Below are 14994 nucleotides of genomic sequence, written 5' to 3'. Positions count from 1 at the left end.
TAACATTGAGAATATAAATGTGTTTATATAAATATATTTATATAAATATAAATGTGTTGTATCGAGGCCAGACCTCTTACAACAGCTTTTTCCAGAATTCACATGTAATGTGAATGTAAACCCTGTAACCAAAATAGAAACAGATTTTTTAAACAATTTACTCAGGACTCATCCCTTATTATAAATATTAGTCTTTAATTTGCTCCTCTGAGCCCTGCTGATACGAACGAGAGATATGCAAGAAAAAGTTTTGGCTTTATGACACAGGGCGAACTAACTCTATCTTTCTAACTTGAAACAGATTCAGTTCAATTCTGAGTGTTTTAAGTCCACATATTTTAAAGTTGCCAAGTTTGAGAGATACTGTTCCTGCGATAGTGGCAGGAGAGAGAGAGACAGACAATGATCTATTTTATATTTATGTTCCTTTCCCAGAGGAAGGCAAACAGTAAAACCACAGTTCATAAAAACTCTTAGATTAATATCAGGATTTGATGAAAACTTGCAAACCTCAAGCAATTGGACAGGACACCAAGCAATGGATGGAAACTAATCAAGGAGAGAAGCAACCTGGAAGAAGAAGAAGAAGACATTTTCTGACTGTGAAAACAATCTGTGGAATGGACTTGCTTCCAGAAGTTATGGGTGCTCCAACCCTGGAGGTTTATAAGAAGAGATTGGACAGCCATTTGTTTGAAATAGAATAGAATAGAATAACAGAGTTGGAAGGGACCTTGGAGGTCTTCTAGTCCAACCCTCTGCTTAGGCAGGAAACCCTACACCACTTCAGACAAATGGTTATCCAACATCTTCTTAAAAACTTCCAGTGTTGGAGCATTCACAACTTCTGGAGGCAAGTTGTTCCACTGGTTAATTGTTCTAACTGTCAGGAAATTTCTCCTTAGTTCTAAATTGCTTCTCTCCTTGATTAGTTTCCACCCATTGCTTCTTGTCCTGCCCTCAGGTGCTTTGGAGCATAGCTTGACTCCCTCTTCTTTGTGGCAGCCCTTGAGATATTGGAAGACTGCTATCATGTCTCCCCTAGTCCTTCTTTTCATTAAACTAGACATACCCAGTTCCTGCAACCGTTCTTCATATGTTTTAGCCTCCAGTCCCTTAATCCTCTTTGTTGCTCTTCTCTGCACTCTTTCTAGAGTCTCCACATCTTTTTTACATCGTGGCAACCAAAACTGAATGAAATGGTATAGGGTTTTCTCTTTGAGCAGGAGATTGGACTAGAAGACCTCCAAGGTTCCTTTTAACTCTGTTATTCTGTTGTTCTGTTAACACTCAGTTTCCAATTCAGTCGAGATCAGCTGAAAGTTAAGATAATCTCCAAGCACAGATATATTTATTTATTTATTTATTGGTTCGATTTATATGCCGCGCTTCTCCGGAGACTCAGGGCGGCTTACAATGTGTTAAGCAATAGCCTTCATACTTTTGTATATACCTGCTTATTAGGGCTTTCCCCCCCCCCAGCCCCAAGCGGTGTTCTTTTTTTTATACAAAGCCAGCTTATTGCCCCCACAAACCCGGTTCTCATTTTACCTACCTCGAAAGGATGGAAGGCTGAGTCAACCTTGAGCCTGGTGAGATTTGAACTTGCAGTAATTGCAGGCAGCTGGTGCTACTTAACAGTGCTTTAGTCTGCTGCACCACCAAGGCTGTAGTTGTAGTTCTACAAGGATGCATTCTTAAACCCTACACATTGGTCCATACACACCCAACTTTTGTTACTGGATGGGCTAAGTGTGACTCACTTAATCCTTTTACAGGAATCGCCTCTTGCCCATCCGGTCTCATTTGGAAACCTTATCTGGTTTCCATCCAGGGAAAACAGCTGGTTTATGTAGCTTTGACCCAACGCTCAAGTGCCCAAATCTGAGAATTCATGCTTTTCAGAGGCTTCAAAAACCAGCCCCAGGTGCAGTTCAACCTCAAATACCATCTTCCTGGAGAAATTTGCTTCAGGGAAAGTTTTCTTCCACCAGATCAGAGAATAAAAACAAAGGAATTGTATTTTTTTTTCCAGCACAGGACTGGGAGAAGAGAGAGGCTCATGTAAAGCTTGTGGAGTAGACACTTCACAAGGCAAATCTATTTAAAAAGTGAAGAGACTGGGGATCTTGGTGTAGCCCTGGTGAGAAGCCAAGTTTAGGTTTGCCATGTGGCACCTTGCCTTAAAAGGTGGAGGTCACAGATTCCCAAAATGGCTTCATAGGATGTGTCGATAAACCATGGCTAAAACAAGCCACACTTAAAAGGGGTTTGGTTCTGGATTGGGACCAACTGAAGACCTTCTTCAACTTGTCCAAGATCCAGACAGCCTGGAAAGAAACATGACATGATGCAATCCATGTTGGCTGGGGAATTCTGGCAGCTAAAGTCCAACACATCTTAAAGTTGCCAACCTCAACAAACACTACTCCGATTTGTAGGATGTGCACAGATCTTGTGATGAGCATGCAAACATCCTTTCAATCATGAGTTTTCAATCTCACTGGTCTTTGGCTTCCCTCATTTTCTCTCAATCGGAGGTCAATCCTCATCAAGGAGGCAGTTAAACCCTTTTCAAACTATATAGATCCAGTTGACATCTGATCATAACAGCCTGGCTAGGTGGCTCAGTGGCTAAGACGCTGAGCTTCTAGGTCAGAAAGCTTGGTAGTTCGGCAGTTCGAATCCCTAGGTCTCCTGCGTGAGCAGGGGGTTGGGCTAGATGACCTCCAAGGTTCCTTCGAACTCTGTTACAATTATTATTATTATTATACAAGATCCACTCTTTTACATAGGAAGGACTGAAATCGCACAACATGCCAAGAACCAAATCCTATCATGGTTTCCACATGTTGTGTGAAGTTAGCCCCGATGAATTCCTCAACATGGCTATGAACCTAATTGCGGTGCTTTGATAAACCATGATTAAACAAGGCCTGGCTTAGTGCAAGATGTGAACCCACTCCAGACTGCCCTTCCATTTTTTTAAAAAAGAAGCCACAATAGCACAGCTAGTGTACAGAAGTCTAAATACCTAAATTAGTCGTGTTGACCTGGAAACGGCAACAAAACATCACTTTAAAAAAAAATTAATAACTTGCAACCTTCTTCCATAGAGTTCATGGCACAATATATGTACTTTTAACTAGGATCACAACAGTTGTGAGTTGCACACAACTGCAGGATCCATCCATCAGTTTTATAGCAGGTGGAAATTTGAATTCTGGTCCCTGGACTCCAATGACTGCACATTACAAATATTACGTTCTACCAAGGTACCCATTTATCATTGCTGAAACCCAACAAGTGACAATCTAATTCATTTTAAAAGTTAGAATTCGTTTTATGCATAATGAACTTCCTGATCGAAAGGTGACCATTCTGGAAACCTCTTGGTCACCAATTCCAGCCAAGGCCCTCCACCCCAAGCACTTTTTAAACCCGATCAAGCAGTAGTCTTTAGAATAGAATAGAATAGAATAGAATAGAATAGAATAGAATAGAATAGAATAGAATAGAATAGAATAGAATAGAATAGAATAGAATAGAATAGAATAGGGTAGGGTAGGGTAGGGTAGGGTAGGGTAGGGTAGGGTAAGAAAAGAATAGGGTAGAATAGGGTAGGGTAGGGTAGGGTAGAGTAGAGTAGAGTAGAGTAAGAAAAGAATAGGGTAGGGTAGGGTAGGGTAGGGTAGGGTAGGGTAGAGTAAGAAAAGAATAGGGTAGAATAGGGTAGGGTAGGGTAGAGTAGAGTAGAGTAGAGTAAGAAAAGAATAGGGTAGGGTAGGGTAGGGAAGGGTAGGGTAGGGTAGAATAGAATAGAATAGAATAGAATAGAATAGAATAGAATAGAATAGAATAGAATAGAATAGAATAGAATAGAATAGAATAGAATAGAATAGAACAGAGTAGAGTAGAGTAGAGTAGAACAGGGTAGGGTAGGGTAGGGTAGGGTAGGGTAGGGTAGAGTAGAGTAGAGTAGAGTAGAGTAGAGTAGAGTAGAGTAGAGTAGAATAGAATAGAATAGAATAGAATAGAATAGAATAGAATAGTACAGAGTAGAGTAGAGTAGAGTAGAGTAGAGTAGAGTAGAGTAGAGTAGAGTAGAATAGAACAGGGTAGAGTAGAGTAGAGTAGAATAGAGTAGCGTAGCATAGCATAGCATAGCAGGAAGGGATCTTGGAGGTCTTCTAGTCCAACCCCCTGCTTAGCATGCTTCTGAGCATAGACAGAGTGCACCTCCTCTCTCGGAGAGCAAGTGATTACAGCACTCGCAAACTACATTCCTCCGCGTAAAAACACGTACATTGAGGTCGCCCAATGTGCGCATACCCACACTGTAGTTTTGCCCTGGCAGAGCCGGGAACGCAGCCAACTCTGGCCGATCCGAGAAGCCATGGTTTAGGAAAGCGTGAGAACTCGCCGACCCTGCCAACGTCTTTTTCTTCCGAGGAAGCAGCGCTTACAGGCGGCGGGGAAAGAGATCGACTCTCACTAACCCCCTCCCCCCAACTCACCCACCCCAAGCCTGTTACCTGCAGGACCCAATCTCCCTAGGAGCGCTCAGGCAGACCCGTCCAACAATAAGTCTCTGAGCATGTGCAAAGTATTTTCCGTCTGGATTACAGCCCATTCGCGCAGCTGGATCGGAACCAAAGCGGCGTGAAGCCAGAAGAAGAGGGGGGTTTTTCTCCCGAGCCAGCCCGATTCCCACCCGCGTCTTTTCCATCGTGGCCCCCTTCTCGCCCCCATCGGAAAGCCCACGGCTGCCTTACCCACGGCGGAGACCAGGTCCCCGTCGCTCAGCTCCCCGGAATCCGAGTCCATGGCGTGTAGGGGGGGGGGGAAGCCTCCGGTGCAGGGCACCGAGTGGGAGCTGGCAGCGCAGCCCCTTGGCAGGAGCTCCAAGCCCTCCGCGCCGCCCTGCCGCTTGCAGGACCGCGGAGTCCCGAGAGAGCGAGGAGAACAAGATCCAGCCACGCACCGGGTCGCTTCCAGCGCAGGCAGCAGCAGCAGCAGCAGCCACGACGACCGGTCCAGCTGCTCCTCTTCTCCCAAAAAGCGCCTGTCGCCGGCTCGGGCGGAGCCAAAAGGCAGGTGGGCGGTGCTGGCTGCCGTGGGGGGGGGCACACTCACAAAGTGGGAGGGGCACCTGAGAAGGAACGGCGTGTTTTTGGAACTACCCTTCCTCCTCTTCTAGAATAGAATTGAATAGAATTCTTTATTGGCCAAGTGTGATTGGACACACAAGGAATTTGTCTTTGGTGCATGTGCTCTCGGTGTACATAAAACGTCAAGAATCATAAGGTACAACACTTAATGACAGTCCTAGGGTACAAATAAGCAATCGAATCATCCTAGGAAACAATCAAGATCAATATGAATCGTAAGGATTCAAGCAATAAAGTTACAGTCATAAGTGGGAGGAGATGGGTGATAGGAACGATGAGAAGATTAATAGTAATGCAAACTTAATAACTAGTTTGACAGTGTTGAGGGAATTATTTCTTTAACAGAGTGATGGAGTTTGGAAAAAAACTGTTCTTGTGTCCAGTTGTTCTGGTGTGCAGTGCTCTATAGCGTCGTTTTGAGGGTAGGAGCTGAAACAGTTTATGTCCAGGATGCGAAGGGTCTGTAAATATTTTCACAGCCCTCTTTTTGACTCCTGCAGTATACAGGTTGTATTCCCACACACAGGTTGAGCCAAATTGCAATCTTGGTTTATTTAGCGTATCGTTTGATCGCAGCCTACTAGCGAGGCAAGTTGGAGTGTGTCTTTTTCAAAATAAACCCCGCTGGCTGCCTTTGCATCTAATGCTGTGAGAGGGATGGATCGTTTTTTGGTCCCCACCTACAGAGAAATCTAATTTTTTTGCTTTCCAGATGGGGCTGTAGTGGCATCAGTGGGGCAGGCTGACCTCCACCCATAGATTCCAAGGCTGGTCGTGAAGGGTGTACTTCAGTGGTGGGATTCAAATTTGTGTAGAGTTTCCTGCCTGAGCAGGGATTTGGACTAGAAAATCTCCAAGGTCCCTTCCAACTCGGTTATTCTATTCTATTCTATTCTATTCTATTCTATTCTATTCTATTCTATTCTATTCTATTCTATTCTATTCTATTCTATTCTATTCTATTCTATTCTATTCTATTCTAAGATGGTGGCCCCAGCCATACAATCAAAGCTCCATTCCTTTTTTTTTTTTAAGGTATGCTGCAATCCAGTACTAGAACTAGTACAGCTGCACAGTCAGTTCAGGAAATCGTGATGTGCAGGAAACCAAGAAGGAACAAAATATTCCATAGTTACAATGGAGAAAAACTAACTGCAGTAGGAAATGATCCGGAGCTCAGGTTCAGAAAACAATGACAAGGATGAAAGAAAGAGCTGCAACAAACAAAGAAACATTTGCTATTGTTTTTAGAAGTTTGCAAGAATAACCAGCCTGTCCAAGAATAAACCAATCAATAAAATGTCTTCCTTCTGTCTTTGGAAATCGAGAGGCAAGTCAAGTACATTTGACCAGCGTTTCCCATCTTGAGGCAATTCACATTTTGGTAGATTGCAACTTGTCTATAACCTTGTCTATAACCAAGCTCCATGGGGGCTCCTAAAACTGAGAAAGGCAGTAAACATTGCTTTAAAATGCTGTATTGTTGGGATCGGGCAGAAAGCTAGACATGTATGCCTACCTATCCCCTTTTTCCTTATTGTAACATACAAATAGAAATAAAAAAGATATAGATAGATAGATACCGATAGATAGATAGATAGATAGATAGATAGATAGATAGATAGATAGATAGATGATAGATAGATAGATAGATACATGATACTGTAGATTAGATAGATACATAGATGATAGATTAGATAGATAGATAGACACACATATATGATAGATAGATATAGATAGATAGAAAAATAGATAGAAGATAGAGATAGATTAGGTAGGTAGATGATAGAGAAAGAAGATACTGTAGATAGATGATAGATAGATGATAGATAGATAGATAGATAAATAGATAGATAGATAGATAGATAGATAGATGATACCGTAGGTTAGATAGATGATACATAGATGATAGTTTAGATAGATAGACACACATATATGATAGATAGATATAGATAGATAGAAAGATAGATAGAAGATAGAGATAGATTAGGTAGGTAGATCATAGAGAAAGAAGATACTGTAGCTAGATGATAGATAGATAGATAGATAGATAGATAGATAGATAGATAGATGATAGATAGATAGATAGATAGATAGATAGATAGATAGATAGATAGATGAGAGAGAGAGAAAGAGAGAGAGAGGGGTAGAGGCAGACAGAGACCACACAATCAAAACAACTCCAGAGTCCAAAATAGTTTTGATTTAAAAAACAAGCTTTTTTTGTATGCTTTTAGCTAAAGATCAGCAGATCAGATTTTCAAGGATGGTTTTATATCAAGATCATGAAGTAAAAGTAAGCAGAGTATTTACTTGTGCTTAAATAAACAAATGGTTTCTATAGACAAGTCATTATCTGCAGAGTAGGCACAAGAATAAGACTGAACTAATTTTTTTTTTTTGACCAGCTGGATTTCTGTTTAAGGTCAAGACAGTTTCACAGCTTTATTACACCGAATGCTGCCTCATTCCTGAAAACCAAGGTCTTCATATCGAAGCCTCCCAAAATCTTCATTTTTCTATTTGGGTTTCCAAAATTTATCCAGTGTCTCCAGATTCACCATGCTTCCCAAATTGAAATGGCAGCTCGTACCGTGCACTACTTTTTGCTGTTTATTTTTCCTCCATCTCCTCCTCATCAAAACGTTTGATGTTCTCAGAAACCCTCGGTGGGTGTCCGTGGGATGCGATTTGTGGGTGAAAACGTCAATCATGAAAACAGGCCTCTGGCTCGGTTGCAAGACAAATCATCCAAACTATAAGACTTTTGAGTTCTCCCTTAAAATATCTTTAAGAGCGAAGACTGCGCTTGGAGGTGGAATTTGATCCTTGTGGCTTACAGTTTGGATCGAGAAGACGCTGAACATCTGCTATTAATACAGAAAGCCCAAGGAGCTGCAGAATTTCTCCATGATTGACATCCCAAACTGGGCAAAATGCCATTTAGGCCATCAACAATTGCGTGAAGGATTTTGAAAGAAGCCAACTAACAGCCTCTACGAGATGCTGGCCTGGCCTGGATGGAGATTTTTCTTCCAACAGTTTCATTTCCGGACCACAGACATCAGCTTTGAAGATGGGTGGGCAGCTCCTCTTTCAATTGGCTTTCAAGGTTATTTCCAGCACTCTTTATGGATAGCTATTTTGGACTTGCTTTGTTCCATGGGGATTTATTCTCAGGCAACGAAGGATGAGATGACAGACAGGAGTCTCTGGACATGTTTGAGCCTATATCCTCATTAGCTAACGTTCAGTAGATGTTTGCAGTGTGTAGAGATGATTTAGATTTTGAAGCCATGATGATGATGAAGAAGCCATTAAGTTCTTCTTCTTCAGAAGAAGCCATGATGTTCAGAAGAAGAACATCATGGCTTCAAAATGTAAGGGACTGGTTTGGACAAAACTCAGCAGCACTTTTTCATGCGGCTGCTGATAAAAATAGGATCATCAACATCATCGCTAGTGTCCGATGATAGATGTGGAAGAAGAAGAAGAAGAAGAAGGAGAAGGAGAAGGAGAAGGAGAAGAAGAAGAAGGAGGAGGAGGAGGAGGAGGAGAAGGAGAAGGAGAAGAAGAAGGAGGAGGAGGAGGAGGAGGAGGAGGAGGAGAAGGAGAAGGAGAAGAAGAAGAAGAAGAAAAGAAGAAGAAGAAGAAGAAGAAGAAGAAGAAGAAGAAGAAGAAGAAGAAGAAGAAGAAGAAGAGATGATTCCCACAACACCATGAAACAATATTGAGATTATGCCCTTTGTAAAATAGTTTTTTTTGGGTGGAGGGATTCTAGAATAATTTTATGCAACTTTGTGCTTTCCAAGTGATTTAGGATTATAGGACTGATTTGCCAAGCAGGTTGATTGGGAATGGGTGATGAGTCCCATGCCCAGGTCTTCCCTTGATCAAATGTCTCCTTGGATGACTTCACTCATTCTCCCTCAGTCCTACCTAATTCCTAAGGGATGCAGTGAGAAAAGGTCCTTAAGGTCACCAAGGAAATGTAGGTTATGATCAATATGAATTTAAATATCAATCTTAGGACATCTCCTAGGGATGTCCCTTTGTCCAGTTACTTTTTTAGCTGGTAGATCTTTGAGTGATGAGGGTCACCTCATACTTATTAAACTCTTTCTTGGCTAATTCAATTGATCAGGATGCTACCTCTTCCAAGATTATAGAGTTTATCAATATCATCTTGTAGTTGGGCATACAAAGATCATAGACAGCTAGCTGGGTCTAGCGATTAAGGTAATGGCCTAGAAACCAGGAGACTGGGAGTTCTAGTCTCAGGCATGAAAACTGGCCTAGGTATCCTTGGACCAGTCACTCTGTTTCAACCCAACTCACCTCACAGGGTTGTTTTGATGGGAAAAATAGAAGGAGGAATGAGCACAGTATTTAAGTATGTTCACCATCGATATTTATAAGAATAATAAGGGCAGAATATCAATAAATAGAACGATTTATAAAATACGATATATTGAAAGAATTGCACTGACTGAAAGCTTGCCAGGACAGAAAATTACCATATGAAATAAATTGGATACGTACAGGTAGACATAAAATACTATTATTTAAAAATATCTGGAGGACGCCAAGTTGGAGAATGCTGATTTGTAATGTATACAGAGGGAATCCCTCACTTTAACAGAGGCAATTTTGCTTTTCCAGCAAAAATAAAGCCAGCTATTTCCTACAATTTGTCACTCCGTTTAATTTTATAAAGCTATCTGCGCTCCTTGGTGTATATTTTCTTTGAAAGAAGTAGCGGAGAATTGCCCAACAGATGGTCTTTGAGTTTGCCATGTGTTTTATGTTCTTGGAGCCATTTCTCACGTACAACCCAAGAATCGGTCAAGTCATCCTTGTTCAAAACCTTCTGAGAGAAGGATTTGTGGGATAGATACCAAATTTTGTGTGATCCTTGGAAGACTCAGCAATGTTAGTTGCTAGGAAACAGAGTATTCTATCACACTTTTTTTTAAAAAAGGCAGTTTCTTGGCTTCAGTTTCATCCATCATAACTTGTACCAGCTTTGGTTAATTAATAAATAGCAATAACACTTATATACTGCTTCCTGATGCCTTACAATCTTCTCTAAGCGGTTTATAGAATCAGCCCATTGCCCCCAACAATCTGGCTCCTCGTTTTACTGACCTCGGAAGGATGGAAGACTGAGTCAATCTTGAAGCAGTGTGGATCGAACTCATGGCAGTGGGCGGAGTCTGCCTGCAATACTGCATTCTAACCACAGCGCCCCCCCGGCACCTCCTAAAGTAGCCCAATATCTACAGTAGATGTCAAGAACTCAATACCCATCTTTCAAGAAGAGTCTCCATATTAGTATCCTGAAATACCTCCACGACAGTATTACTCCAAGGTCATGTGACTCGGACAAGCTCCAGTCATGTGACTGGGACTGCCTAGCCTGGCTAGGTGGCTCAGCGGCTAAGACACTGAGCTTGTTGATCAGAAAGGTCGGCAGTTCGGTGGTTCAAATCCCCAGTATAGGTCTCCTGCGTGAGCAGGGGGTTGGACTAGATGACCTCCAAGATCCCTTCCAACTCTGAAAGGATACTGCAAGATCTTCATTCCCACCCCATTCTGGGGCCAGCCAGAGATGGTATTTGCCAGTTCTCTGAACTACTTAAAATTTCCGCTACCGGTTCTCCAGAACATTTCAGAACCTGCTGAATAGCACCCCTGCTTAGTTGCTTAGAGATGAGCCACAGCTGGATGGGTACTGTCATTCAAGAGCCTAAGTGAGCTAAAACCCAGCTAGGCAACATGGGGACACAGATAAGAAATGAATATAATTTTGCTTTTAATCAGAGCGTTTCCCAGCCTCGTTAAAATTATTATTCGCCAGAATGGCCGACATTTAGGATGATAGACTCTCTAAAAATGCAACCAGGCAGTTACTTTCTCATAAATAAAGTGCCATCATCCTTGACATAAAGCTGCTGGATGTGCAGTCTGAAAAAAACATGTGATATCAAGAAATCAAATTATGTCTACTTTTATAGTCTTCCAACTATAGGAAATACAATTAAACTGAAACTCACCTTCCAGGATTTTATGCAATAGATTCTGACTATGACACATCGCCATCTCAAAAAGGATTTATGCTTATTACGGAGAAGGGATATGTTTCTTAAATGTACTAGCTAATTATTATACCCCTGAATGTGCATTGATACCGGTGGTCTTGGGTGGGTGGGTGTGTCCCATCTCTTAAAAAGGCAGGGATCAATTGATCTCGACTCTATCGTCTCATTAAAACGACTACTTCGTTCTACCGAGAAATGTCTTTGCTTGCTGTCATTTGGCCAAATCAATAGGGCTGTGAAGGGGCACAAGGATATACTTAAATTGAAAAAAAAAATAGCAATTACTTTAAAAATAAAAGCAATCCACATGGGGTGGACAGGGGCAGCTAAAGGGCAGGGTGCGGCCATAAAATGCCCAGGTTTGTCCTGGATGGTATAGAAAATCGAAGTTTGGATTGTTCAGATCCTCCCAGAAACAAAGAACACAACAAAAATAGCATTGTAGACTGTGGAGCAGATATTAAATCTGAACATCCAACTCTGGAGGATATCATCTCCAATCATCCATCCCTCCTTCCCTCCCTCCCTCCCTCCCTCCCTCCCTCCATCCATCCAGGGGTGGGCTGCTGGGGATTCGCAGGGGTTCGGGAGAACCTCTAGGTAAGATTCTGTGCAGTTTGGAGAACCCCCAAATCCCACTCCTAGCTGGCCCCGCCCACCCCGCCCCTCCCAGGAGTCCCCACATGGCCCGTTTTGGATGCAGGTAAGTGCAGGGTGTGCGTGAAGGCTCAGGGAGGGAAAAAAACGGGCCTACTGGAAGTTCGGGAAGGCTGGAAACAGGCCTGTTTCCGGCCTCCAGAGGTCCTCCGGAGTCTGGGTATGTTGTTTTCACCCTCCTGGAGACTCAAGGAAAGCCTCCGGAGCCCGGGGAGGGCAAAAACACCTCACCGCCATGATGCAGGAGGTCCACGCCCACCATGGCCACGCCCACCATGGCCACGCCCACCCAGCAACCGGGCAGAGAACCGGGTTCACCACCTCAGGTGCCATCGGCCAGACAATGTCGGCTGGCGACCCCCAGGGGGAAAGTCTTCTCTGTGGCGGCACCTGCCCCCTGGAACGACCTACCCCCAGAGATACGCACGATACCAGACCTCCGGACTTTTCTTCGGGCCCTGAAAACTCATCTATTCCATCTAGCAAGGCTGGCTTGATCCCATCCTTTCAGTTTTAATTTGAAATTGGTTTTAACTGGGTTGTTTTAAATTGAGGGCTGAAATTATTTAATGTCTTTTAAACTGTTTTTTAAATTTTATATGTTATGTTTTATCTCGGCTGTTCACCACCCTGAGTCCTGTTGGAGAAGGGCGGTATAGAAATCAAATCAAATCAATCAATAAATAAAACCCCTTGCTAAAATTTTGAAGCCCATCCCTAGTTCACCTACCTACCTACCTACCTACCTACCTACCTACCTACCTACCTACCTACCTACCTACTGGTATCTGCCTGCCTGCCTGCCTACCTATCATCTATCTATCTATCTATCTATCTATCTATCTATCTATCTATCTATCTATCTATCTATCTATCTATCTATCTATCTATCTATCTATCTCTAGCTGTCCATCTATCCATCCGTCCATCCGTTCATCTATTCCTCTGTCCTGGAATTAATTTATGCTATAGAGCTGACAGCACAGATGACGACAGTGATGATATCACAATGATGATGATAACAATGATATTAATAAGATAACAGCAATTCCGATTCATTAGTACATGAACAGCTGTCCGAAGCAAAGTTCAAAATCAAGTGAAGACATGCGGCAGAACGGGGATGCTTGGCAGGAGCCCATGCGTACAAATGGATCCAGTATTAACATAGGGAGGAGAAGCTAACACAATAAAAACAGAAGCTGATGTAACAGCGTCTTCCCTCCACTTGTCAATTTTAAGCTCAGTTAGAAGATTGATTGGCGGCTGATGCTTAACTTCTTTTACCAATGGAGCAAAGCTCACACCTTGAAATATAACAGTGAAGTGTCTTTCCGAAGCCCAGGCTGCACCATGGCGGTCAGATTGTAGGCAGTCATCCAGGTATGTGCAGCTACGCTAACTGAGATCACCTGGAAAAGACGGAGCAAGGAACGGATGTCTTTGAGGTCAAAAGGGTGCATGAGGCAAGACACTTCCATCATTGCTTTCACTATCCCTTGCTTAGTCCTGCTCCTTGTTTTCCTCCACATATCATTGACCTGATCTGAGGGGCATAATTTAGAAGTGGCTGGAAGTGAAGCTGAGGAAGTCCTTCCTTCTTTCCTTCTTCTTTCCTTCCTCCTTGTTTCCCCATCTCTGATTCTTTCCCTGTCTCTTTCTGACACCCTCTTTCTCGTGTCATTCTCCTTCCTTCCTTCTGTCCCTCCCTCCTCTTTTCTTCCTTCCTTCCTCCCTCCCTCTTTTCTTCCTCCCTCCCTCCCATTTTTCTTCCTTCCTTCCTCCCGTTTTTCTTCCTTCCTCCCTCCCTCCTGTTTTTCTTCCTCCCTCCCTCCTTTTTCTTCCTTCCTTCCTTCCTCCCTCCCTCCCTCCTTTTTTCTTCCTCCCTCCCTCCCTCCCTTTTTTCTTCTTCCTTCCTTCCTCCCTCCCTCCCATTTTTCTTCCTTCCTTCCTCCCGTTTTTCTTCCTTCCTTCCTTCCTCCCTCCTTTTTCTTCCTTCCTCCCATTTTTCTTCCTTCCTTCCTCCTGTTTTTCTTCCTTCCTCCCTCCCTCCCTCCCATTTTCCTTCCTTCCTTCCTTCCTTCCTTCCTTCCTTCCTTCCTTCCTTCCTTCCTTCCTTCCTTCCTTCCTTCCTTCCTTCCTTCCTTCCTTTCTTGTAGGACCAAGTGATTGCCCCCTTGGCATTCGCTTCTTCCTGCTGGCAGTCACCGTGTCCTTTGACTGCAACTGCCATGCCCTTCCAAATTTTCTTTCTCAGTTCTGCTGCTATTTTCCCTTTCTATTTCCTAAGCTGCAAAAGTGTATAGCAGGGATGTCTGCAGGAGATGGTTAAAACATTGGTTAAATGGTTAAAACATTCTGCTCCAGAGAAGTTCCCTGAGGATGGGCTCCAGCACGAGTCCAAAAGCTCGGAAGACAAAACCTCTGGTCCCAATGACTGACCCAGATTGAATCAACATTATCCCGTATATTCACCTTGATTCGTAATGGTTAAAAAACTCAAGATAATGACCGCGGCAATGCAATCACAGTTCTACCTGTTTCTTAGGTGCACTGCAGATATACAATGAGGATGTTTGGATTAGTACAACCTGTGGGCACCTCTGGGAAACAGCTAGATCAACTTGGTCAGACTCTCACGGAATAGTTGTGAACATACATTGAAGTGTACAAAATCTGTGGGTCCATTGCATAGCCAAGCTGCTTTTTAGACCCATTTTTCCAACTCCACCTGATAAGAATGGAAATTGGCAGCCTCTTTATTTGCAGCCACAAAAACCCTGCAGATTTGAAAGCGACGGACAGTGATTTAATTTGCAAATGCCAACCATTCGTGAGTGATGTTTAATTCTTTGCCCAGAATATACAGAATAAAACAGCACCTTCCATTAGCACCCCGGTATTTTCCCCAGCATAACTCATAAAATAAAATTACCCCAAAAGCACAAACTATTTTTATAACAATAGCACGTGGCATCCATTAAACTCCTTCCTCTTAGATGTAATCATCTGGGGAATTCAGCATTTCGGTGCGCCACTCCATGTTTCATTTTGATGCTAGTTTT

The 14994-nt window shown here is 42.9% G+C and overlaps 1 protein-coding gene across 2 annotated transcripts in view; it reads right to left on the bottom strand.

Annotated features, from left to right (window-relative positions):
* Nucleotides 1-5087, bottom strand: part of TIPE3 (TNF alpha induced protein 8 like 3) — a 28161-nt gene extending 23074 nt beyond the window's left edge. The window contains exon 1 of one of the 2 annotated variants that reach the window (XM_034432680.3): nt 4776-5087. In XM_034432680.3, coding sequence (XP_034288571.1) covers nt 4776-4827 — 52 coding nt within the window. In that variant the 5' untranslated portion in view covers nt 4828-5087. The remainder of the gene's footprint in view (nt 1-4775) is intronic. The other variant, XM_034432681.3, reaches the window with a different exon arrangement.
* Between the last annotated feature and the right edge of the window lie 9907 nt (nt 5088-14994).

The sequence above is a fragment of the Pantherophis guttatus genome, chromosome 13 (genome assembly GCF_059756535.1).
Source record: "Pantherophis guttatus breed Tessera chromosome 13, ASM5975653v1, whole genome shotgun sequence".
Lineage (NCBI taxonomy): Eukaryota > Metazoa > Chordata > Lepidosauria > Squamata > Colubridae > Pantherophis > Pantherophis guttatus.
This window is presented reverse-complemented; position numbering and strand designations above follow the sequence as displayed.